The following is a 26106-nucleotide window of genomic DNA, read 5'->3' as shown; positions in this document are numbered from 1 at the left end:
ATTTGGAGATAATTGTAGATTCACATGCAGTTGTAAGAAACAATATAGAGAGATCCCATGTACCCTTTACCCAGTTTCCCCCAATGGTAACATCTTACAAAACTGTAGTACACTATCACACCCAGTTTATTGACATTGATACAATCAAGAGACAAAATCTATAAGGGTGAAGTATTTTTATAATAATATCAATTGACATTTGTTGAGCACTTACTATGTGTGTACCATCTACACTATTGTAAGTGCTTACATGGAAAACACTTCCATTATGAGGATTAAATGGGTTGATATCTCTACACAGTGGGTACTATTATTATCCTTATTTCACAAGTGAAGAGGTTGAGGCACAGAGAGGTGAAGAAACTTGCTCTCGGTCACTCAGGTACCAAGGAGTAGACAGGGATTTATATCCAGATCTGACACTAAGGCTAGTGCTGCTTCCTTGTGTCCATAAGATTTCAGGATTTCTCATATTGGTCAAGAAGAGGGGTGGCTCCTTATCTGATCCTGGGCTCAACTCAAGGACTTTGTCTGCACAGGGTCCTGTATTCCAGTGATTACCAATTCTTTTTGTATTCATGGAACACGTAGAAATGTTAAGATTTTGACCTGCACAAGTTAGGGGCTTAGACAGTGTTGAACAGTGGTAAAAACAAAGGATATGTATTTGTTACAGTATTTGGAGATCTGTAACACTGTACATAGGAGCATTATTAATGCCTTTTGGTATTCAGAAAGTATCAATAAGATGATAAAATCCAATATCCCAGACAGTAATTGTAAATTAATTAGTATTTTAATGTTCTTCCTGAATCTGCTTTTTAGCTATTTTGCTAATATAAGGACACAAACAATAAGGCAACTCTCATTTCAAGTTAAAGCCTCCTTTTTTTTTTCCAGTTGGTATTTGTAAGGCTTAAGCATCCTAATTTAAAAAGTAATTGCCCATTGTATCAGTTAGTGAGAATTGCTTTCCATTTCAAGTTATAGAGAACCTGATAGCTAGTGGCTTACGCATCGATAAATGAGGTTGATTTCTCCACCTTACGGGAAGCCTGGAGATGAGCAATTGCTGGTGTTGCACAGGCTTCCAAGTGGTAGCAGGAAGGGCTCGGGCTCGTTCCGTCTTTCTTCTCTGGCATTCTTTGGTGTCCTCAGATGGCTGCCTTATGATAGCAAGGTGATTGCACCACTATGTTTCACCTTCCAGGTCAGGGCAGGAGAAAGGCGAAAAGAGCTGCACCAAACATGTCTGTCTCTTTTATCAGAAAAGCAAAACCATTGCCAGTAGCCTCCACCTTGGACTTGCCTTTCCATCCCACTGGCCAGACCCAGGTCACCTGCCCAGTTCTAGCTACTAGGGAAGCTGGGAGTGTGGGGAACAAGATTGTTGGGACTGGCTAGGGCATGTTGCCTCCACCAGCAAATTCAGGTTCTGTTGGCATGGAAGAGCGGGAACGGACATTGGGTCCATAACCAATACTGTCTGTTGGGCCCACCTGCTAGCATTTGGTGATCCATTTGTGAAGGCTTCATGATACAATATCTTGTTGTAGCGCTCAGGATGAGAACAAAGTCCATGCCATAACCTCTTGGGGAGAGTCTTCTCCTTGTTCATTAACATTATGAGCAGCTCACTCAAGAAAATGTAAAAGCACGGTGGCAGATAATAAGTATAAACATAGGTGACCAATGTATGTTTAGGTAGAGTGCAGAGGAATTCAGATATCTGTCCACTGTCTCTCCCCTTGAGGAGCTGATGGTTCTCGGTTCAGAGGATACCACATCAATAAAGACAATTGCGTAGAAGGCAGGGAGGTGACTGGACTGAAAATAACATATAGATACAGAAAATAGGGTGCTTGGCCAGGGAAGGAGGGTGCCCAAGAATTTCAGATCTGTAAAAGATTGTCTTGTGGAAGGGGAGCTGCCTTGTTGAACGGGATGGAGAGTAGTAAGTGATCCAGAGACAGAATTTAGCTCAATACAAGGGGAACCTTCCATGAGGAATGGGCTGCCTCGAGGGAGGGCGGTTCTGGAGGCTGGTGAGACAAAGGGAAGCTGTGAAAGGAGAACCATGAGATTCTTTCATTTCCTAAGTCTAAAGGGCTTCATTTTAACTCAGCACATCATTTTACTCAGACACTCGATCGCCTCCCTCGGGCTGGGTGCTGAGCTTGGACTATGAAGACGAATGAAAGTCCTTGCCCAGGGGGTGCCGCCAGCCCCCCAGGGAGATGGGCGTATGGCGTCTTGTGAACTGCTGGTGGTCGCGTCATTGCTGTAATAGAGAACGAGCAAAGGGAAGCCAGCAAAGGCCGCTGTGCTGGGGGGTCCTGGAAAGGCTTCTCAGAAGAAAATACTTGAACTGGGCCTTCGAGGGTGAACCCAGGATATTAATTGCGTTTGGAAACAGTGTGGGCAAAGGGGATAAGGACACTTCACTTAGGTGGGGGTCCATCTTGCCCAAGCCCAGGCTGGGGTGCCAGGGTGCCTGGGTTGGGAAGCACAGGTCTGTGCCCCAGGACCTCCCACCCTAAATGGCCATTAGCAAACCCTGACAGGGGGATGAGGGGGGACAGAGAAATGTAGCAGGCCTGGGTCCTGTCCTCTAAGAGCCCATGGAATAGAAGAGATGGTAGCTGTAAAGGGAAACAGGATGAGGTGGCACATGCAGCACCAGGTGAATGCCAGGGCGTCGTGGGGCAGTGGGAGGGTGCTGGGACGGACGGCCTCCCCTGGCCTTCTGGAACCGCTTTCCAATTTACCAGGCATTTTCCCGTCACTAGTCATTTTTTCAATTGTCACAACGGCCATACACGGTGAGCAGAGTTGACATTACCCTTGCCTCCTCCCCTGTCCACGATGATGAAGCTGAGTTCGGGACCTGAGTGGGGGCAGGGATGAGCCTGGGACCTTGACCATGTACCCCACGGGCTGCAGCGACTGTGGGCTTGTGCACAGAGCAGGACTCGGGAAAGCAGGCTGGAGGCAGGGGGAGCAAACATGTTTCACACCAGGTGTCAGTTTGTGCAGAATTAAACCCAACAGGCTACTTTCTCTTTTAAATAGAATAACTTGATAATTGATATGTTCATTGATCAGAGCCATTGACCACTATGCTGTAATGATCTGGAGGAGAAAATCTGAGGAGAGTCTACACTTGTTGTGCCCTCGGAGGTCACACCTTGGAATGGCAGAGAGCTTGGGTCTTTTACTGGGCAAATTACTAAATCTCTCCGAGCCTGTTTTTCTTATTTGTAAAATGGGGATAATAGTACCTACTTTATATTTTGTGGGTTCAATATGGTGATACTTTATAGAAAGTGCTCCATCAATTATGCTGTTATCATTATCAATGTGATTTACCAGAAAGTTGTACACAATACTGGGGAGAATAATAATAAGGGTGATAATAATAAAAGTAATAGTTCCCGTTTTCTAAGTACCCACCGTGTCTCGGGTACCATGGCAGACCCTGGAGTAGGACTGTGAACAGCCCCTGGCTGTAAGGGCTGGCCAGTGAGTCGGGGAAGCCCAGTGTGCTCTTGGAGCCCATGACGAAGCACCTAGCCCCGCATGGGGGTGGGGAGGAAGGAGGCACATCCACTCCTGTATTCATCAAGTCTTTCCTGAACACCTAAGGCCGGGCCCTGTGTCAGGACAGAGAACATTCCAGATGGAGGCATCGGCAGAGGTGGCAGCTGCCCACCTCCTTGCCTTGCTGAGGGATGGACACCTCTTTTTATTTTCAGGTGAGCATTCCTCACTCTGGTCGACAGCTGCCTGGGAGAGGTCACCAGACTGGCCTCTAGGAGAGAAGGTCAGGAAAGTGGGGAGTGCTTGTCCTGGTCTCAGGAGGGACAGTACATGCAAGACCCTGGCGCACAGCAGGTCTCGGTGATGAATGAAGTTGTCAGCGTTCCCTGGGGAAGCCAAGCTTGGCAGAGGGTGTGGCTCAGCCCAGGCAGAGTGGGCAGGGGAGGCTTCTACATAGATGTGTCACAGGTGGGGTCAGAAAACTCTTCTAAACCCTAAGCCCTGTCTTTCCTGTGTTTGTGAATCTCTTCCTTCTGCGTCACTGAAGAGGCTTCAGGGCACTGGGGGACAAATGTGAGCCAAGGTCCTGCCAGCACATAGGTTTGTGTCTGGGCTGGGTGGGATGCAGCTGTCCCTGTAAGGTCGGGGTGCTGGTGCAGGTTGACTTTACAGCCGCGTTTGCCGGGATGTCACCGTGCAGCCCTCCCCAAACCCTGCTGTGCTGCAAGTCACCTTGGTGAGACGCTGGTTCTGATGCCTCTGGGGCCGAGCCTGGGACTTCTGCACTTCTGCCAAGCCCCAAAGATGGCGATGCCGCTGGCCTGTGGGCTGTACTTTGAGGAGGAAGGCAGTAGAGCGTGTCCCTGCCCATATCCACGCGGCACCCTCTTGCCATGACACCTGGTGATGGCAGCTCTGCCCCAGGGCTTTCCTCGGCCACGGAGTCTGCTCAGCCTGCACCTGGGAGGCAGGAAGTGCCAGAGCAGCCGTTAGCCTGAGTGGCGGCCACTGAGGTGTGTTCCACACTCGCCCCCAGAGTCCTCAGTGCATTCAGCCTCAGTTGCCCACGGCAGCAACGTCGTGGATTCGTTTCTGGCTTCCCTCCCTCCTCTGAAACTGCCTGCGGGCTCATCCTTGTCTCAGAGCCCGCTCCTGGAGAAGTCAGTGACAGATGTCAGCTGCAAAATTCTGACCCTCTATGCAGAAGGGAAGCCTATAGGAGCTCAAAGACCACGTGCAGAAACCAGAGAGAACTGGGAGAAGCCCTGGAGAGCCCAGGGACAGGAATGCCGTCACCGTCAGTCCTCCCCCTCTGTCTGTCTTTGCACCTGAGTCGTGGGTCCCTCCGACCTCCAGAGGGCAGAACAGGAGAACCGGAACCTCTGGGATATGCAGTGGGGGTGTGAGGGTGGGGCACAGGCCCCAGCGAGATGACCCAGTAGGGGAATTACCTTTAAATAGGAAGCCAAAAAATGTTCGCTGCAACCATGTTTGGCACCAAATACAGAAGCACCAGGTTGCAGTTTTAAAAGGACGTTGCTGATGAAAATGCCGAGTAGTAATTGGCCCAAAAGAGACAGTCCCCTGAGGTGGCTGGGCTGGGTGAGCACACAGCATCCTCATGCCCTCCGGGAGGAGGATATGAGCTGGAAACACCTAGGGGACTGTGTCCTCAGCTTCCCTAAGTCCCTTTAGGGCAATTCGTATTTGAAGGAATTGTCCCCACCCATTCAGTAAACAATGTAATTTTACTTTCAGTTGCTCTAGGAAACTTCCTTTCCCATCCCAGGGACTTAAATTTAGTAACTGTGCATCCTAACAAAGCAGCCAGGAAATCGCCCCTGGCAGGAATGGGCTCTAAGTCACCGTTCCAGTCGGTCACAATTATTCCTGCTTCCTCTTGCCCGCTCTGAGCAAGGCCCGGACTGGTGGGACTGGCGTGCCGGGGGCTTGGGAGAGGCCAGGACAGGGAGGACACTCGTTTCTTCTGCTCCAGATCTTATCCTTCCCAGATCTAGGAAGTGCTGGAATTTATTGGAAAATAGAAGACAGGGCCCGGAAGATCGGCTGACTGGGGCTTTGTGGGCAACATTCTACCTTTGGGGAAAAGAACAGACGTTGAACTTGGCATGTCAGCTCAGAGGCTCAGGCGGCAACTGGGATTTCTTTGAGGACTCTGGTCTCCGTGTGTGACTTTCCGTGTATCTTAGTCAAGGCCCATTTCACGGTCAGGAAGAGGGCTGTCCAAGTTAGCTCAAGTAAAGGAATCTGACAAGGGTCCTACAAGGCCAGCCTTGGAGAGGTGTAGCAAGAAGACAGAAGTGGCTTCCAGGCCCTGCAGGGCCCCAGCGCCACGCTTTGGGCCCTCGCTGTCTGGTGCATTCTGTGTTGGTTCACACTTCGGAGCAAATTTGAAGGGGTCCATTCATTGTTGCGGGTCAGGCCACATCGGTTGGTGCCCTTGGGAGAAGAGCCCACCCGTAGGCCCTGTGCACTTGATCTGCTGGTGGGGGTGTCAGACGGTACCGACGATCTGTCTAGACAGCAGGAGCTGTGGGTGGGGCAGGCTTCTGGAAGGCAGTGTGGACACAGTGACAATAACAGATCTTTCCGGGGTGGACTCGCACTCCTGGAAGTGGACGTCAGTGTGGGGTCATTGTGGGATGTCATTGTGGATGTCATCACTGCTTCTGTACCTGCTGTCAGCATATTTCCAGGCACTGACTTTCCAGGGGTGGGCGGGACCACTGCATCCCATCCCATCCATGGGGATTGTGTGAAAGACACAATAGAGCTCTGTCCTAGAACCTCAGAGGGTGGGATCCAGAAATTGACATTTGTAACAAGAGCCCACCCAGGTGCTTCTTATGTGAAAAGTTTGAAAATCCTTGTTCAGCTCTTTTGAAGTGCCTGCTGATGACAGGGTTTCCTGTCCTGTCTCCGCAAGTTAACTCAACCCTCCTGGGTTCAAAGCAGATCTAACGTAATATGACTTCTTCCCCAACATGTGGTAGAATCCTTTTTATTGTCTTTTTCCTTTGGGAGGCATAAAGACTCAAGGGCTGACGGTTGCTTGGGATGGATCTCAGGAGGGTGCTGAATCCAGAGAGGCAGGACCAGGCCGGAGCAACTGGAATGGGCCATCACAGCTAGACAATTGTTTCAGGATCGTCCAGCCACCTGGCCTGAGGCTGGCCATGGGGCATCTGGGCGTGGCCCTGAAGGACTTGGTCAGTGTTGGCAGCCCTGGTCAACATCACTGATGTTGACAACTTCTGAGACAGTCTCCCCTTCCTCCCCACTAGGTGTGCGCCTGGACCGGGTGCGTGGAGGCCGCCAGAAATACAAGCGACGGCTGGACTCGGAGAGCAGCCCGTATCTGAGCTTGCAGATTTCTCCGCCTGCTAAAAAGCCATGTGAGTACCACAGCAGTCCACGCCCCCTTGGCCAGTGTCTGTACCTGGAACATCTGGCATAACCTTGGGGACGTGCCACCTTCCCACTGCTGGGACCCAGCGTTGGTGTCAGATGCTTCGGGCTTCATTCAGAAGGCCTTGCCATAGGGGGTGGCATAGGATGTGGCTCCAAATGAAGCTTGGTCCTAGGAAGCCATGGGCCGCAACATCCAGAACGTGCCCCCCCCCCCCCCGCCCCAGCCACCCACCCAAGGTTGCTGAGCAGGATCCTCTTGGGAGAATTCATCAGGCAGCTTCCCTGGGAGGGATATTTCTCAGCAACACAAATAGCTCTGTCAGCAACGTTGTAGAGTCAGAGCGGGAGGGGAGATTTCTTCCTGACCCATCTGAGATTCCACCCTGGCCCTTTCCCTCTTTCCCAGGCCTTTACCTTTCCCTCTTTGGTTGTTGCAGTGACCAAGATTGTCTCCTATCTACTGGTGGCCGAGCCGGACAAGCTCTACGCCATGCCTCCCCCTGGCATGCCCGAAGGGGACATCAAGGCCCTGACCACTCTTTGTGACCTGGCAGACCGGGAGCTCGTGGTCATCATTGGCTGGGCCAAGCACATCCCAGGTGAGCGTGTGGGGCTGGGGAGGGTATGGCCCGGGACTCTCGGCCAGTGTCCCCATGGCCTGCCCGATAGCTGTGACTCTGATGCAGGAAGTCTGGCTGCCGGGAGCCCCATGGAATCTGCCAATTCCCTTTTTCTCTGGGCTCCTGCTTTCTCTCTGTGGGATTGGAGGGAAGCAGGTGTGTAGGAGGCCCGGGGATGTTAATGCACGGCCGGGGGCTCTTCAGGACCAGTTATCGTCCTAGCTGGGGCTACCATTGCATCTACAATCAGTGTAATAATGAACAAGTTCCTTGAATGCGTAAAGAACAAAGAAAGAATAGGGTTTTCTTATAGGACTTACTAGGGTGATGCTGGAAAACAACACAGAAGAGGGATTGATTTTCTTCCTTCTCGAGGCAGGAAGAGTGGAGCAGTTAAGAGCGTGGGCTTTGGGAATCGCATCAGGATTCCAATTCTGGGTGTGCAGCTTATTAGCTGAGTGACCCTGGGTGGGCCACCTGACCTCTCTGTACAATGGGGATACAGCTGTACCCCCTCTGCAGGCTCTGACATGAGGATAGAACAAGACATGTGTGAGGCATTCATGTGTGAAGCCGTGCTAGCCTCAGCACACGCTAACATCTGTGACGGGGGGCTGTGTCTTGATTTAGATTCTGTGATTTGAAGGGCATTTCTGGTGCAGAATGTATGCATGATGTGTTTCAGGTCATATGGACATCTCTTCACTGCAGGGGGACTCAAACCCCACTTTTGCCTCTCTTGGTCTGGGCAAGTGGTGGGAGCTGATATGGTATTTTTCATTTCTGTAAACACTGACGCCCACATATTCCACATTACACGCGTTGTGGGGACTGTTCTCTGTGCAGTTTATGCCTCAGCTCCTTTAAGGCTCTAACAACTTGGCTCGTAGTAGAGACATCCTGTTATCCTCTGATAGTGACCTACCATGGACTCTGATATTAACTATGTGACATGGGACACGTTAGCTTCTGGTCTGTAGATCCTTTGTTTGTCTGTCGTGGCTCTGAAAGGCAAATGCAGCATGATGATGACATAGTGAAGGTGTCCTAGACTTTAAACACCAAGGCCCAGTGTTGATCAAGGCGAAGCAAAAAGTCCTGTGTGAGACCAAGCAAGCACAACGTACAGGAGGGGCCTTCCTGTGGACAGGGGTGCAGCTGGCTGTCACCCGGCTGGTAGGAAGCCTAGGATTCCCTCTGTCGGGACTCCCTGGTGGCCCCTGGGCATTCTGACTCAGGGGTGGGCTCTCCAGGGATCTGGGCTGGTGCGCCCTTCCTAAGGAGCTCAGCCTTTTGGGGATTACACACTCAGTAGTTTCTGAATCTGCCCAGTGCTGGTTCAGCACAGATGTGGGGTCAGGCCACTGCTTAAGACACCTCAGCCTGGATTGCTCCACTAACCCAGGGCCAAATTGGGTACAGCTACCCCTGCCCCCACCCCCACACTCCTGCCCTAGGTTGAACAGATACTGTATTCCAGCAGTGGCTCGGGAGTGGCGCCTGGCGGTCCCCTGGGTCACTGCTTCCTTCTTCCACCACCCACCCCTGCAACACCTCAGGGGGAGTGGAGAGGACCAGCAAACCCTGTCTCCCCTGCACCCATTTTTCCTGTGCCTTTCCACCTCCCATCGGGGCCCAACCGAGAGGGTAGGAGTAGCACAGGGTGGCTGCTGGGGGCATAGACTTTGGAATTGGGCAGCCTGGGCTCTGATCCCAGCTCTGTCCTTACTGGTATTGTGCAAGACATTTAATTTTTCTAAACTTCAATGTCCTTGTCTGTAAAATGGGAATCACAATAGAGCCCCCCGATGGGATTGCCAGGAGGATGTGGCACTCTCAGTGGGCACTGGGTAAATGGCAGAGACGCTTACCCCAGTTGTCGTTGCTCATAGTAATAAAAGCCTCCTTTCTTGTCGTCATTTCTCCTTGTTCAGAGGTGAATTCTTTTTGGCTAAAAAATAAAATAAAAATGGGGGCTCAGTTGTCCGTCTCAAATGCTAATTTGCCTGTTTTGCATACATCTGCATGCTGAATTATTTGGGGCTGACCTTCTAGTGTTTAAGGTAAAATTAATTAGCGGAGTCCCCTGCCACTTCATGTAAACCTCATATTAAGGCAACGACACATCAAGTGCCTGGTATTTTTAAACTAATCAACTTAATCCACCTCAGATTAGATGGAAAACGCATCCAAAGACAGGCTGATTAGCCCTTAGAGAGAGAGAAACAGAGGCCACTCACTGTCCTTAAACACAGGGGCCTGCGTCTCCCGCCTCAGTGTCTTCCAGCCTTTGTCCATAGCCTGGCACACGGAGGGCATTTCACACTTGCCTTTGCCCACACACATTGAGCACTCACTGTATGTAAGGTCTCCTGCCAGGACTTGTGGCTGACGCAAAAAATTAGAATAATTTCTGCCCCAAGGACCCCATTTGGAACAAGGCTTGATTCCCTTGGAATCCCAGCTGGTGTTCAAGTCAGTCTGAGGTTGTCCTACCCCAGATGCAGGCTTTTACCGTGAGTTGAATTTTCCAGGTGCTGGGAGGGCAAATCCAGGTCCTTAGGGTGTCCACCTCTTATTCCCTGGGAGCAGGAGATGAGAGGAAGAGCCAGCAGCCTTTAGCAGGGAGCATCACTTGATGAATTGCAGCCTCCAAACGTTCTGAGCCGGGTCCTCCTTCCTGGGGCAGCCTCCTGGGGAGTCCCCGCCACCCTGCCCCGCCCATGCCACCGTGTTCCGGGCATCCCAGAGGCCTCACGAAGGTCCCTGGGCGGCCCTGCTCCCAGGTAGCCACCGTCTGGCTCGATGAAATATGAGCTGCCGAGTGACAGCAGCTGTGTCTGAAGTGGCCCCAGATCCTATAATTACATCTCCCTTTATTACCTCTGCTAATGGCCCTCCAGGTCGACAGAAACGATCATAAATTAACAGATTATGAACTCCACTTGCCACAAATTATGTGCCCTTTTTTTTTTTTTTTTTTAATTCTGAGAGCTCGTGGTGCCAAATCACTGGGGGGATGGGGGCTTGGGAAGAGCCTGAATGTTATTAGATCGGTTGGTGCAGATAAAGCAATTTTCCTGGTGGAAGCCCTCGGAGCCAGGGGCGCTGGGCAGCACAGCGTGGGTGGGCAGGCCTGAGCCTCGAGGGGGCAGTGCCGCCTGGGACAGCCCCACACCCCCAGGGGCACGGCCCCCCTCATCCCCCCCAGCAGCCCTCCTCCAGGGGCCTCTCTGTCCCAGAATTGCTAATTATTAATACTCGATAGAGAAGGAGACCAGCCCAGCCCAGCACAGAGACGCGGGAGTGGAGGGTGCTTTACCCACGGGCAGGGAAGAGCACTTGGGATCCTTTGTTTGGGTTTTAAAGGAAAAAAAAATTATGCCCCTAGTAAAGATGTCAGATGTGACAGACGGGTGGAAATTAGAGTTCCAAGTCCTCGATCCTAAGCCTCCTTCTGGGAATTTCCTGGGCGTGGACAACCACTGTGTGTGTGGGGTGGAGGGTGAACCCCACTCATGGGCTCACACCCTGTTTTACACCTGCTCGTTCCATTTAATTATATAAAGTAGTAGCACTTACCATGTGTAAGCAGGGTCCTGAGTGATCCACACGTCAGCTCGTTTAATCCAGACGACCCCACGTGGCACCTGCTGTCATTATTCCAATTTTACAGATGAAGAAACTGACGCACTGAGAGGTGGACTTGTCCAGGGTCACAGCTCTGGCAATACCTGGCTCTGGCATCTCCGCTCTTAGGGTTGGGCTCTTCTTATGCCTTTCGGTTCCTTTCTACATCCAAACAAAGAGTTTTACTTCATTGTTTCTAGAGGCTCTAATATGCCATTCATTTAACTAAAAATTACATTTATATAATAACTACATGTATTACATTAGTTACATTTAGGTTGTTTTCTGCTTTGGGTCATTTCGAACAGTGATCTAACGATCACCCTTCTACAGTTATCTTTGTGTCTTATGTGTATTTTCTTTCTAGGAAAAATTCCTAGCAGTGGAATTGCTAGGTCAGAGGGAGCATGCCTTTTATTTTACTTTTGCTTTATTTATGATTTAATTTTATTTTTTGAGCATCTTAAACACTGACAGGGTTCAAAAGCCAAAACTAGACAAAATCTCACCTCCCTCCCTGCCCCCTCCCCTTCCTTCCTCCTAGAGGTAACCATTTTTGTTCATTTTTTTCTTCTGGTGTTTCTTTTTTCAAATATTAGAAGAGATTTGAAATATTTCAAATATTAAAAGATATCAAACACTTCCCTGCCTTCCTTGCACAAAATGAAGCAGCCTATATACGTTGTTCAACCCCTTGAAGTATCCATTTGGATTTGCAAACCTATTCCCAGGGCTTTTTCAGAAGGCTGCAGGGCGAGCCGTCTAGCCTAGCAGAGGGGCTCGGAACAGCCTCCCAGGGACATCCTCTGATGGTGGCACGGAACTTTCCAGGTTGCTGTCTCCCTCCCTCCCACCACCAAGGGGCAGGCCTTTCCCCGACTCCTGCTCAAGAGGCAAGGGCAGGTGAACCTGAACCTGGGTCCACAGATCTGAGAGGGTCTAACCACGTGCTCTGGGCACATGTTCTTGTCACCTGGGAGTCAAGGCTCATGGCGTTTGTCTGTTCTCTCCTCTGCGCTGCAGATGTTGCAGTGGCAGTAGGAAGAGGAACGGCACGGCGTCTGTGCACCCTGGGAGCTTAGAGCTACGTCAGGGGTGCCCTCGCCACCCCCTTCAGAGCTCAGCCCCCAAGCCTCCCCTTTGGGCCACATTCGGGCCATCTCAGAGCCTGCGTTAGCTGTGTGCTGACTTGTGACACCTGGCCTGTGCTCCCCCATTCTGCATAAACGCTTGCAGGCAGGGGGCAGTTCTGGTTTCAGTGCACTGTTCTGTCCCCAGGGCCTAGCACAGGCCTGGCACTTAGTAGGTGCTCCGTAAATCTTTGTTGATTGACTCCAAGGGCAGAAGCATGATAGTTACATCCTTCTAATGATCGTGCCTGCATGATTAGCCTCGCAGGGGCTTTGCTCCCAGCGTTTTCAGAAGCCTGGGTCTTCCCGCAGCTCCCTCTCTGCCACCTTCCAATTCAATTGTCTATTAATTTCCCCCCTGCCCCTCTCCTCCATCTCCCCCACCCCTAGTCTGTCTGCTTTCAATCCCCCCACCCCACACACACTCCCCTGTGCTGGCTGATTGGTATCTGTTAATTAATGTTGCCCAAGGCCTCTCTCCTACTCAGAGGCCTGATAAGGGAAATTGGATGTCCATTTCTATCTATCTTTTATTACCTCCTGGCTCCCTGGGCCACCACGGCAGCCACACACCCTCTCCCCCACTGGGGATCTGGACAACCACACACACCTGACCCCTCTGCCACAGCCTCTCCCCCGCGGAGGTGCATCAATCACAGCTTACCCGTGGTGGTCGGTGTAATTGTTCCCGCTCTTTCGTTGATCACTCTCGGATCCCAGCAGCCGGGTGGGCATCCAAGGCCCAGGGTGTGCAGATCAAGCCAGAACCATGGTGACTCAACTGAGAGTGCTCACGGGCAAGGGCAGCCTGCCGAGTGGGGGCCTTCAGCCCCAGCAGTGCCCCCTAAGGTTGAACAGCCACGTACTGGGTGGGAGATGGGCAAGGACAGTGGCATTCGGAGACAGAGAACAGCACATGACAGGTGAGACAGACCACACAAGCCCAAAGCGATAGGCCAGTCCAGAGGCTCAGGACCACCCAGCCCTCCAGGCAAGCCCCAAGCAGAGAAAAGAGTGATGCCAAAGGCTGGGCACCGTGGCTCACACCTGTAATCCCAACACTTTAGGAGGCCGAGGCAGGAGGATTGCTTGAGCCCAGGAGTCTGAGGTTGCTGCGAGCTATGATGATGCCACTGCACTCCAGCTTGGGTAACAGAGTGAGACCCTATCTTAAAAAAAAAAAAAAAAAAGAGTGAAGCCAATAGTTATTGTTGTTATAATAGTTACAACAACCATAATCACCACCAGCTCCTTCACTAAGGCATGTTGAGTGCTGATGATCGATCAGCTAACTTATTTACTTATATACTTACTCTCTCTTTCTCACTTTCTTATAATTTACTTTGCCTAATTCAAGTGCATATATAATGCAATTCCAGTATATTATCCTCATATTGCAGATGGAGACTTTCACCTCATCGTTAATAAGAGCTCAGCAAATACTCTGTATGTTCTGCACTCATTGTCCCATTTAGACCTCACGGTGGGTCTCTGAAGCAGGCACTGCTGTTATTACACCCATTTCACAGATGAGGAAGCGAAGGTTTGGGGGAGTTGCGAGGCTTTCACAAGGGCAGCCTACAGCTAGTAAATGGGGAGCCAGGATTCAACCCAGGCAACCTCCGGAGCACATTGGACAAGACAGTGTCACAATTCTGGAGCCTTCTCCAGGCCCAGCCTTCTTTCTCTGTGGAGTCAGCCTCTCACTAGCAGGGAGGGGGACTCCTGTGATTCCAGGCTCCCAGAGCAGGACTGCTGGGTCATCGTTAAGTGGAGAGCGATGGCCCGGGCAGAGGGGCTCTGACCCCTGCGAGGCTCTTGATCTCTCAGCAGCCCCAGGCTGTGGTCACTGGGCCCCCCGCCCCACTGTGGCTTTGAACAGCTGAGTCCTGTTTCCTGGTTGGTCCCCTGGGTCTCTGCATAGCTGAGACTGCGTGGAGGATCAGGTGTCACTTGAAAACACCAAAGCCTCCCCCGGCTTGCGCAGAGAGAGGGTCTTGGAAACCCCGGAGTGGAAGAGACCCTATAGTGCCGCCTCCTGACTCTACTGTGAATTCAGTAACTCTTAAACTACCAATGCACGTAATTAATTAAAAAGCCCCTACAGACATTTGAAAAATACCATAGAACTAATGATAATAACAACTGTCAACATTGACCGAGCTCTTATTATGTAAGTCTTTTCCATGAATTCCAAGTCTGACTCATTCACCGAGAGGAGGACAATGAGCCTAGCAGCCACCCAAGGAGGCCACCCCCCAGCCCCCCGCCCCAGGCAGAATCTGGGGATGCCAGGGCCACAGCCACCACCACCCCTGCACCCTCCAGCAAGCCCCGGGGAGGTCCCCGTCCACCTTCGTGACCGGCTGCTGCTCTCTGGGCCCCCTCTCCCCACAGGCTTCTCGAACCTCTCCCTGGGGGACCAGATGAGCCTACTGCAGAGCGCCTGGATGGAGATCCTCATCCTGGGCATCGTGTACCGCTCGCTGCCCTATGACGACAAGCTGGTGTATGCGGAGGACTACATCATGGACGAGGAGCACTCCCGCCTCGCAGGGCTGCTGGAGCTCTACCGGGCCATCCTGCAGCTGGTGCGCAGGTACAAGAAGCTCAAGGTGGAGAAGGAGGAGTTTGTGACACTCAAGGCCCTGGCCCTCGCCAACTCCGGTAAGGGCGGCTCTGGGGCCTGGAGGGGGAGCTTCCCAGGGTCTGTGCGAGCCTGGCAGCCTGGCGGGCAGAGCCGGCTGCAATGGGTGGAGATGACGGGAAGGCGATGAAGCTTCTTGTCACCAAAGATTGAGCAAGGGGTGGCCTGGAGTTAAAAAGATGGTGATGGGTGGGACGCAGTGGCTCACACCTGTAATCCCAGCACTTTGGGAGGCTGAGCGTGGAGGACCACTGGAGCCCAGGAGTTTGAGGCTGCAGTGAGCTATGATCGCATCACTGCACTGGCGCCCCGGCAACAAAGTGAGACCCTGTCTCAAAAAAAGAAAAAAAGAAAGAAAGAAAGAAAGAAAAGAAAGAAAGGAAAGGAAGGAAAGGAAGGAAAGGAAGGAAAGGAAGGAAAGGAAGGAAAGGAAGGAAAGGAAGGAAAGGAAGGAAGGAAGGAAGGAAGGAAAGAAAGAAAGAAAGAAAAGAAAGAAAGAAAGAAAGGCTGGGCGCGGTGGCTCACGCCTGTAATCCTAGCACTCTGGGAGGCCGAGGGGGGCGGATTGTTTGAGCTCAGGAGTTCAAGACCAGCCTGAGGATGAGCTAGTCCCCGTCTCTACTAAAAATAGAAAGAAATTATATGAACAACTAAAAATATATATATAGAAAAAATTAGCCGGGCATGGTGGCGCATGCCTGTAGTCCCAGCCCAGCTACTTGGGAGGCTGAGGCAGGAGGATTGCTCGAGCCCAGGAGTTTGAGGTTGCTGTGAGCTTGACACCATGGCACTCTAGTCTGGGCAACAGAGTGAGACTCTGTCTCAGAAAAAAAAAAAAAGAAAGAAAGAAAAGAATAAAGGTGGTGATGAAGGTTAGCCTTGGTTGAGTATTCCGTAAGCCTTTGACGTCCAGACCAGCAAGCTGGTTAAGGACACAGATTCTGTGCCCACAGTTTGCCAAAGGTCAAATCCTGCTTCTACCACCTGGGCAAGTTGCTCCACTCTGTGCTCAGTTTCTCCATCAGTCAAAGGGGGGACAGTAAACAGTCCCTACTGCACAGACTGTTGGAAGGATTTATTAATGTGGGATTATATCATGCTCACAGCATACCTGGCACCTAAGTGCTCAACTTAAATTAGCTCTGAATTTATTTACTTCTTACAAACAGTCCTATGGACAAATTTCTTGTCATAACCACATTTTACAGATGTGGAAACAGGTGTAGAAAGGTGAAAAAATTGTGTAGGGTCACACAGTTAAAAAATTGTCAAGAATTAGGATTCAAACCAAGGTTGTCTGATTCCAAAATCGACCTGAGCTTACACTCGCTCCTGGAGTCTTTCATTCAAATTGCCCAAGTACGAGGGAATAAAACCTTCCCAACTAAGTGGTTTAGTCTGGCGGTAAAAAGGAGGACTCGCTCCCTTTCTTCAGCATCCGCCAACTTCTGACCATGTTATCTGGGGAGAGAGGCTGGGTATCGGGTAATGCTGGTGAGTGAACGGGAACGTCGTGGATGCCCACACTTAGAGAGCTTCCATGCCATGCAGGGTGCTGTGCCGGGTGCGGGGGTTGGGGGGGGGAAAGCAGGAGGAAGAAAAACACAGGGTCTCTGCCCTAAAGAGAGCATTGGTCAGGAATTATGCACATAATTCTACTGTACAGCAAGGTGTGGCGGAATTAATTGCTCAGGTCTAGGTCAGACGGACCCAAGTGCAAATTCTAGCTCTGACACTTAGTAGCAGTGTGACCTTGGGCAACTCAGTGTCCTTGTGTGTTCAACGGGGATATACCCACTACCTCTTTTGTGAGTATGAAAGATCAACCAAAGATAAAATGCTTAGCCCAGTGCCTGGCCTAGAGACAACGTTCAATAAATATTAATTCATTATTATCAATGTTAGAGGAAACAAAATGTTATCAGCATATGGAAGAGGGAGAGCTGGCTCTCAGATGGAGACAGTACACACAGGATAACCAGCTGGTTTGCTGGCTACTGTCCTGCTCCTGCTCAAAGTCTCATACCCCAGGAAACCCCTCCGTCGCTGGCAAACTGGGACGCTTGGTCACCCTAACACATGGCTTCCTGGTGACTGCAGGGAATGCTGTTGAGACCCTCCACCTTTAGCAGGTCACTTTACCCAGCCAGTGCACCCATCCCCCAGCCACTAACAGCTCACAGCTGCCCCCTTCCCCAGACTCACCCCTTGCCTTGCCCGGAGGGTTACATGCCCCCTCCCTTGGCAGCATCAGCCAATGGTGGACCCACAGAGGGCGTCAGGCTGAAGCCAGGCCTCGTCCTTGCCCTGCCAGCTCCTTCCTGCCCCCCCACTTGTTTTCTCCTGAACCCACGCCCTCCGTACACCCCCCTACCTACCCCTGTCTCAGGCTCTGCTCCTGCACAACCTGACTTCATTTCTAGTTCAAATCCTTTCTATTAATAATAAATGAATGCAAAATAACAATTAAAATGTCACATACTTCTTTAAAGATCATTTATACCTTAAATTCCAAAGTTGTAATGTAGTCTTGGTTGGAGAATGCTAACGCTGTTTTTTTTAAGTATAGTTTTAGATGCACAAAACAGCTGAGCAGATAGTACACGGAGTTCCATATTCCCACCCCTGCCTTGTCCCCCCCATCCCCAGCACAGGTTCCCCTGTTATTACTGTCTTGCATTAGTGTGGTAATTTGTTCTAATTAGTGAGCCAATATTGATACATTGTTATTAGCTAAAGTCCATAGTTTCCATTAGGGTTCAGTCGCTGTGTTGTATTGTTCTTTATGGGTTTTGACAAATGCATCACGACATATCAGACAGAACAGTTTCACCGCCCTGCGCTTCACTTTGCAGAGGGCCTGGGGGTTCCAATGGGCTGAGGGGGGAGGGTGCGCAAAGCCAGGTGCAGGAAAGCTGGCCGGGCTGGCAGGTCAAGTCCTCACTTCTGGGCTCTCCTGACTAATTAATTCACTGCAGGCACACAGCTCAGCTTGCCCACGTTGGGAGAAGCGAGTGAAGAGGTAGGAGGCTGTTCATTCGTCTGTCTACCCCACCCTTACCTCTCAACGTAAGAGTGCACCAGCTCTCACCTGCCCCTCCCTGATCTCACAGGTGCACGTACACACACCCTCACACATGCACGTGCACACAGGTACACACACTCACACATGCATGCACACACATACACACACCCCACCTGAGGACCCACAATGGTTTGGTGACATGAACCCATCAGGAACTTCTACTGGCATCAAGCTTTGCCTGAGTACTCACTTTGTCACATGGGACAAGGTTCCAGGAACCCAGACTTCTTGCCCCAGTGGCATCTGGCAGGCCATCCGGCAACCTGTGGGCCGGTATGAGAAGCTCAAGGTGGAGAAAGAGGAGTTTGTGATGCTCAAGGCACTAACCGCCCCCCAAGAGGGACCACACATAGCCTATTTCAGAGAGCCCCGGGCCTCGGTGGGCCAGTGGGGGAGAAGGGGCAGCCCCAGGCCCCAGGCTTGCTGGCAGGTACTCAGGACGCAAGCGGCCAGTCCTTCCCACCCCCCGGAGTAACTGCAGCTGTGCTTTCCAAGACCTGTGATGAAGGGCCAGTTTTTAAATGTTTTAAAATGTTCCATCCATCATGGACCGACCATTTTGTAAAATACAACAAAAATGAACTGTTAGAAAAATGAAATAGAAAACCGTATGTACAAAAACACAAGCCCCATTTTTGAATTATTAGATACAACAGACATAAATAAAAATTATCCTGCCAAATTGCTGTAAACATTTACTCTCAGCTTCTCATCACAGACCAGTAGCAACCACAGGCCAGATGGGAGCCGTCTGTGCACTGCGCTTTGAGAAGCACGCATTCCGGGCACGTACTTCAGGGTCGGGCAGACCTGCATTCAAATTCTGCCTCTGCTACCCACTCGCTGGGCGTCAAGCAACCTAACCTCTCTGAGCCTCAGTTTCCTCATTTGTGAAATAGGGAGAATAGCAGCTGATTGTGAAGAAAAGTCTGCAACCTTGCACGTAAGGCACTGAGCACGGAGCTGGGCGCACAGTCCTCCCAGCTCACTGTGTTTCTGTTCAGCTCTGCCAGGCATAGTGCGAGGCCTGGGGAAGAGGAGCTGGCTGGATGTAGCCCCTGTCCCCGGGAGAGATAAAACATGAACTTGACCAGAAATCGCGCCAGTGATCCCTGGCATAGGGGGGCATTGTGTAAAGGGCTCCAGGAGGGAAAAGTCAGTTGTTCTGAGCTGGGGAGGTGGAATCTGAGCCAGGTCTCAAAGGGAGGGTTGGTTCAGGAGGACAGGAAGAGGGAGAGGAAGCTTTTGTAGTGGAGCAGTCAGCTCAGAACAGGAAACGGGGAAAGAATAGGCTGGTGTGGGGCTAAGGCTAAAACAGCAATCTGGGCCCAGACCAGAAGCTCAAGGGCTGCAAAGGGACTGGGTCGCCATGGGGTCAGTACGGACAGCCAGGAGGGGTGTGGGGAGTGACCCGCCCCAGCCTCGAGGGAAGAAAATCACCCAGGCATGGCAGAGAGTGTGTTGGCTGAGGGAGAGACGGGCCACGACACCATCAAGGCGGGCCTAGGGGCAGCCCCAAGGGCACCAGGTGCCATTGCTGAGGTTGAGTGGCAGGGAAGACTCAGGTGTGGGTCCAGTGGGGCTCAGGGGGCTGACACTAGGCAGAAGAGCAAAGCACATCGGAAGCAGCATGTGGCCCCAAACCACGGCCCCTCGGGAGCCTGCTAGCCGCTGTTCACCCTGCATCCCAGCCATCCCAGAGGCTCCCTGACAGCAGAAAAAATTCATAGCCATTGATTTTGTAATTAACAGTTTATCAATGCCATCGATACAGACCTGCTGATGGATTGCAAAGAAATTAATCTTGCAATGTTATTTCATTTTTGGTCGAAGGCAGCTGCCAATTTTGGCCTCCTTGGGGAGGGTGGGAGGGGTGGAGAGAGGGAGCTGGCAGCCAGGGCCCAGCCACATTTTGGGGTGCACGCTCTGTGTGGCTGAGAGTTTAGGAATGGAGCCCTGCTTCACGCTCAGCTGGCAGTGAAGGAATCCTCACTGCCTTGGTATCAGGGAGCAGAAAAATGTGGAGGAGATTTGGGTATGGGGCGGTAACACCCTCGCCCTGCAAGGGCACTTGCTGCCTGCCCACCTGAGTCCCCACAATAATGCTAATAATAGCTGGCATTTATTGGGTGCTTACTAAGTGCCTGGCAATGTGCTATTTCATTTGACCTCACACTGCTCTGTGAGAATGCATTCCTATTTTACAGTTGAGAAGGACCCAGTTGTAACCCAGCTGTCAGCAGGCGCCTCCCTGCTGGGTGTAGGTAAATTTCATTTGCACCCCCAATTCATGGCCTAAATTCAAAGCCTTCCTCAAGATTTTGGAGAACTCTGAACGGCCCCCTCCACCCCCGAGCCTCATGCTCCCACCACAGGGCACTCTGACACCGAGCTCCGTCCCTTTATCTGCGTCCGTATTCCGTGTTCTGTCCCAGAATTGAGTAAGGCTGGTGATCACACTGAACACCTGAGGAGCTGGTGCCTGACAGCTGTCACAGTAACAGCAGTTATGAGGGCAGCAGTGGTGGGGGTGACGCCACTTCCCAGGCACGCACTTGTCACAAGCACTGTTCTAAACCCTTGACCTGTATTCACTCCTTTAACCCCTGGAGGTAAGTGTGGCCACTTCCCCATGTCACGAATGAGGAACATGAGGCCCAGAGAGGTTCAATAACTTGCCTAAAGTCACACAGCTAGTAAGTCAGGGACACAGGATTCCAACTCCATCAGTCCGGCTCCAGGGTCCACCTGGCACTTCCAGGGCACCCGACAGGGGTCTCTGCTGCCACCTCTTGGTGCCTCTAGAGAAATGCTCAGCACAGATACAGGCCTGAGCCTCTGTGACCTCAGCCTGGCAGCTTAACCTCTCTGAGCCTCAGTTCAACTCTCTGCAAAAGGCGGGTTTAGGAGGCAGCCCTGCCTGCCTGCCTTCCCCCAGGACCCCCGGCCAGGCCCGCTAATGCTCGCCCTTGCGCCTGCAGATTCCATGTACATCGAGGACCTGGAGGCCGTCCAGAAGCTGCAGGACCTGCTGCACGAGGCGCTGCAGGACTACGAGCTGAGCCAGCGCCATGAGGAGCCGCGGAGGACGGGCAAGCTGCTGCTGACGCTGCCCCTGCTGCGGCAGACGGCCGCCAAGGCCGTGCAGCACTTCTACAGCGTCAAACTGCAGGGCAAGGTGCCCATGCACAAACTCTTCCTGGAGATGCTGGAGGCCAAGGTCTGACGGGTCCGCACACGGACCGACGCCCGCCCACAGACAAACGGACAGACGGAGGAAGAGACCTCCACAGCCACCAGCCTCGACCTTCCACCCTGTCTTGTGGCTCTGAACTGTCCCAGAGGAAGGGGGTTCCAGCCCCCTGGCTGTGTGCAGACTCCCGGGTGCAGCGGGGTGGGGGACAGGGACGGGAGGGCAGGGGCGTGGGATTCATCTGTAACCAGCTTTTTCTTTGGTATGTTTTCCCCTCTCCACGGGCAGTGCTGAGGCCTGGGCCAGGGCTGACTCCCCTTGGGATTAGAGACCACTGGAGCGAGCGACCCCTCCCCAGCCAAACCACCCAGAGGCAGCAGGTACATTTCCTAACTCCCCTGCTCCTCCCCCATCCACACCCAGGGGGGCATTCTCAGCACCCAGGACCCCGCAGACTCAGGCTGAGTGCCACCTGGAGCTCTCCTTTCGGAGAGGGCAGGTACTCAGGGGACAACAGCATCTTTCTCCCAGAGGCCCTGCCTGCTCTGAGGTCCTCCCGCAGTCCGGATGGCTCCCTTCCTCCCTCCTTCCTCTTGGCTTTGCACACACTCGGCTGGGAGCCGGGGCGCACCCACGGGAGGGCAGTAGCTAGAGCTCACGTTTCCGGGGCATGCCCACCTGCCTGTGCTGCTAGGCCAGTGCCCACCTGTCCTGCCCCTCTCTCCTCCCCTGGAGCCCCCTGCTCCGTCCTGACCCTACCTCAGAGCTCACGCACTCAGTGGGTTCAGCCAGCCACAGCGACTCCAGGGCCTGCAGACAGGAACACGCGGGCACAGAGAAGGGCGGGGCCCAGAGCATACTCCCCGGAACCCTCTCCTGCTTCCGGTCTTTCCCCTCCCTCGGAGGGCTGGTCCAGACCAGGTGGGCTGCAGGAAGTTCAGGCCCCATGGAGGACACCTGGGGGCCTCTGATTCTGAGTTGGCCCTCCTGGGAGGATCAGGGCAGGATGGGGAGAGGCCCAAACTAATCTTTGCCAAGCACAGAAAGGCCCAGCAGCTGAGATAAATGGGCAGGGGAGCCCAGAAGGGAGGGAGCTCTGCAGGGGGCAAGTGAGGGAGGTCAGACAGCCTGATCCTTCCAGGCTCCCCCGGCCCCTGCATTCAGTATCATGCCACGGGGCTGGTGCACCAGTGATACAGGAGGGGTTGCCTCCTGCCACCCTTGGGCCAGGAGGTTTGGCGTAGCTCCCCTGGCACACCGAGCAGGCCCAGCTCTCAGGCGGGACCCCTCAGTCCTCCTTACTGCTGTGTAGGCTGACCAGCCATTCCAGTTTGCCCAGGACTTTCCTGGTTTTATTAGGTCATTAAATATGAAATGTCTGACTTCAAATCAAAAGTTTAGTTTATTATATCTGAGGCAAAAAATAGTACAATTAATCAAGTATGAGCCTAAACTATCGACACAGTTTTGTCACCTTAACGGTAGTTTGTTTATGCCAGCAGCGAAGAAGCCTGGTGAGCAAGTGGCAATGAAATCACAAACAGCGTTTTCCACAGCTTGTTGAGAATTGAATATTTTTCCTTGCAAGAAGTGGTCTAAAGCCTGGAAGAAGTGGTAGTCAGTCGGTGCAAGGTCTGGTGAATGTAGTGGATGACAGAGAGTTTCTAAGTCCAGATTCTGTAGTTTGAGCAGCGTTGTTTGTGCAACATGTGGTTGAGCTTTGTCTTGCAAGAGGATTGGCCTGTCTCTAGTGACCAGTCTCAGCTGCTTAATCGCAAGCATCCTCATCATTTCATCCAATTGGTTGCAGTAGACATTGCTGTAATCAATTGATCCGGTTTCATGAAGCTATAGTGGATAACACCAGCGCTGGACCACCAACCAGACACCATTAGCTTTTTTTGATGAATATTCAGTTTTGGACTGTGTTTTTGGCACTTCATCTTTACCCAACCATTGTGCCAGATGCTTGAGATTGTCAAAAAGAATCCATTTTTCATCACACATAACAATATGGTGTAGAAATGTTTTGCCTTTATATCATGACAGCAAAGAAAGGCCAGCTTCGAGATGATTTCTCTTCTAACGCTCATTTAATTCATGTGGAACCCATCTATTCAGCTTCTTTACCTTGCCCATTTGTTTCAAATGGTCAAATATTGTAGGAATAGTAATGTCAAGCCTTGCTGCTAATTCACGCGTAGGTTGATATGGATTCGCTTCCTCTACAGCTTTCAGCTCATCATTATCCACCTTGGTCTCAGGTCACCCACGTGGCTCATTTTCAAGATTAAAATCACCAGAATGGAACTCCTCAAACCACTGATGAACGGTTTGTTCATTAGCCACATCCTTCCCAAACAAACACTTTGTTGACATTTCAAGCTACCTGCACTGCGTCAGTTCCATGATGGAACTCATGTTCAAAAAACAAACTTTTTACTTATCCATGGTTTCACAAAAATTGCTCTAAGAAAAAATTTGAAAGATAATCACGAGCCAAACGGCATTTGAGAGAATGAGGATGTAGCTACACAATAAAAATAAAACGAAGTGTCAAAGTCAAATGTTAGAGATAACAACTTAGTACTTAAGGAAATCGGACATTTCATCTTTAATAACCTAATAACACTGAAAGTTCTGTGTCCCAGGAAACCCCTCAGACCCGGGAAAATGGGACAGTTGGTCACCCCATTTCTGTGGATGGCCATGAAAATCAATTTTAACCCCCTCAAGGGATAGCCCTGAACGTCCCGTCTGTTCTCACGGTTTGGCCGAGGGCAGCTTAGAGAATCTCCCACGGATGGGAGGATATCAAGAGGGGATGGAAGACGCCCTTTCCAGTCGGCTGCCTTCTCAAGCAGGGGTCAGAGCGAGCCCACCTAGGATAGCCCTGTCCCGACCCCGCTAGCCCAGCCTTCCCCACCAGGAGAGGCAGGAGATGTCACTAGGACACCAGGAGCCAGGTGCCTCTCCTGCAGTTTTCTCAGCGAAGCAGTTGCCCTGGTCCCTCCGCCCTGGCTCTCCACCCCCAGGAACTGCTGGGCCTGAGTGTCCCTGCTGGGCCGTGCTCAGCTCACCCCAGATAGGAGGGCTGGCTAAAACCCAGACACTACAGAACGGCTCTATGAGGGTGTCCCCACGTAAACAATTTCAAGGGTTCCAAGTGCCCTCTCCCCTCCTAAGGTCTAAGTCACTTGATGGGCCAGCGTTGGAGCTATGATCCAGGGTGCTTCAACCCCCAGCCCTCCAGGCAGCACCCTTCATCCCTGATCAGGGTGGCCGTACACACTCAAGGCAAAGGCATCTCAGCATCAAGGAACATGCCAGAACTTGTTAAAAACCAAGGCTGGCATAGGCATGCCCTGAGGGTCTGACCGGGGGAAACCTCACGGTGAGGGGCCCTGGGACATGCTCTGCGGGGCTCCCCCAGCCTCTCTCTGTGTGGTGTGCCTGGGGAGGTGTGGCAGAGGGTGGCTTGTCCCCGCCAGCACCCTGCGGTCTGCACTGTCACTTCCTGCTCGAGCGTGAGGACCCGGGCTGCCCACTGCGCCTGCAGCGGCCTGTGCACAGCTGGCGTTTGCAGCCCGTCTTTCCTAGGGAAAGCGTCTGCGGCTCACCGCGGCTCCCCTGGTCTGGAGTGGGTGGCTGTTCTGCCCCTGGGCAGCTTCGCTTCGCTGGATCGAGTGTTTCTGTGGGTAGGGCCGCGTTAGAGCTCCTCTAGCAGAGAGAGAGGGGTGGCCGTCCCCAGGGCTTGGTGCCCATGAGGTGGAGGCTGCTTTTACACTTTAAACCCCTGGTCACAGCAGGAAATGTATCCGTAACACCGGAACTCCTCGTGGGAAGGCTCTTGGTATGTGTCTGATGGATCCATTGGACGTTCAGAACAGGTCAGGGCCAGCTCCTCGGCTGGAAGCCTAGACAGATGTGGGCCCTCTCTGGGGAGGGGGGGGGGCTGACAGTGGGAGAGTTTAGGAGACCTCCCCCCGCAACACTGGAACTCAAATCTACCCCCAAATCTGCCGTTTCTGGAAAAACTGTAAAGAGGAAACAGCCCTTCTCACTTGTACTCATGCTACAGGTCATTTGAAATGAACCAAGAAATAAAACAAAAATCCAACCACGGAGAAGGTGGTTTTGGCTGGATTGTGTTTGGTCCCCTCGTCCCCATCTTTTCTAAAGGTTCCCGACTGGCTTTGTCGTGTGTGGACTTGTCATGTGTGGACCCAGTGGTTGCGTACAGGGAGAGCAGTCCCCAGGCCACCATGTCAGTCCCCAGGCCACCGTGTCAGAACCAAGTCAGAGGCTCTCAAGGCCAGAACAGGGTTGGGCGGCCACGAGGGCCGTAAGGAGCCAGACCTGCACCCACCAGTGTTGGGGGCTCCCTTTGCCTAAAGACTCTCCCCTCCTCCTGTGCAGACAGAAGTGGCAGGGGAGCGTGACAAGCTTGTGACAAGAAGACTGAAGGGCCCAGAGTCCACACCCACAGAACAGCACCAAAGAAAAGCACTATGTGGAAAGATTGTTTTATTTTCTAATAATGATAATATGGCTGGAACGGCTTCTTAAGATGTATATATTTTTTAAAATGGCAGTCCCTCGTTGCAGCATCACCCGTCTGTACGTATTTCTGCCTCTGTCTGTGTTCTCCCAAAGACCCCCATGTAAATCACATGCCCCAGGAGTCTTCCTTCCTAGCCCCGTGTATCTGGAATCTAATAAATAAGGAAAGGCCTATCGAGGAGTTTCTTCACACGTCATCTTTCCAGGCTTGTTGTCCCCCGGACAGCACTGCCCCCAGGTCTCAGGCTGGTGCTAGGAGAGGCCAC

General features: G+C 52.1%; 1 protein-coding gene and 1 long non-coding RNA gene across 3 annotated transcripts in view; one reads left to right on the top strand and one right to left on the bottom strand.

The window, feature by feature from the left end:
* ESRRB (estrogen related receptor beta) overlaps positions 1–25226 on the top strand; it is a 55092-nt gene extending 29866 nt beyond the window's left edge. Inside the window, exons 3-7 of one of the 2 annotated variants that reach the window (XM_045563255.1) lie at positions 6846–6956; positions 7410–7571; positions 14750–15019; positions 21066–21305; positions 24048–25226. In XM_045563255.1, the coding sequence (XP_045419211.1) occupies positions 6846–6956; positions 7410–7571; positions 14750–15019; positions 21066–21305; positions 24048–24163 (899 nt within the window). In that variant the 3' untranslated portion in view covers positions 24164–25226. Of the gene's footprint in view, positions 1–6845; positions 6957–7409; positions 7572–14749; positions 15020–21065; positions 22733–24047 lie in introns of those variants that run through there. The other variant, XM_045563245.1, reaches the window with a different exon arrangement.
* Positions 8550–10238, bottom strand: LOC123646391. Its single transcript, XR_006737891.1, has 3 exons — positions 10108–10238; positions 9464–9543; positions 8550–8596 (listed from the first exon to the last, which is right to left on the bottom strand). It is a non-coding gene; the product is annotated as an uncharacterized LOC123646391 (long non-coding RNA).
* Positions 25227–26106: the final 880 nt, after the last annotated feature.

Source organism: Lemur catta, chromosome 1 (genome assembly GCF_020740605.2).
Source record: "Lemur catta isolate mLemCat1 chromosome 1, mLemCat1.pri, whole genome shotgun sequence".
Taxonomy (NCBI): domain Eukaryota; kingdom Metazoa; phylum Chordata; class Mammalia; order Primates; family Lemuridae; genus Lemur; species Lemur catta.
Note: the sequence above shows the minus strand (reverse complement) of the source record. Positions and strands in the feature narration are given on the sequence as shown.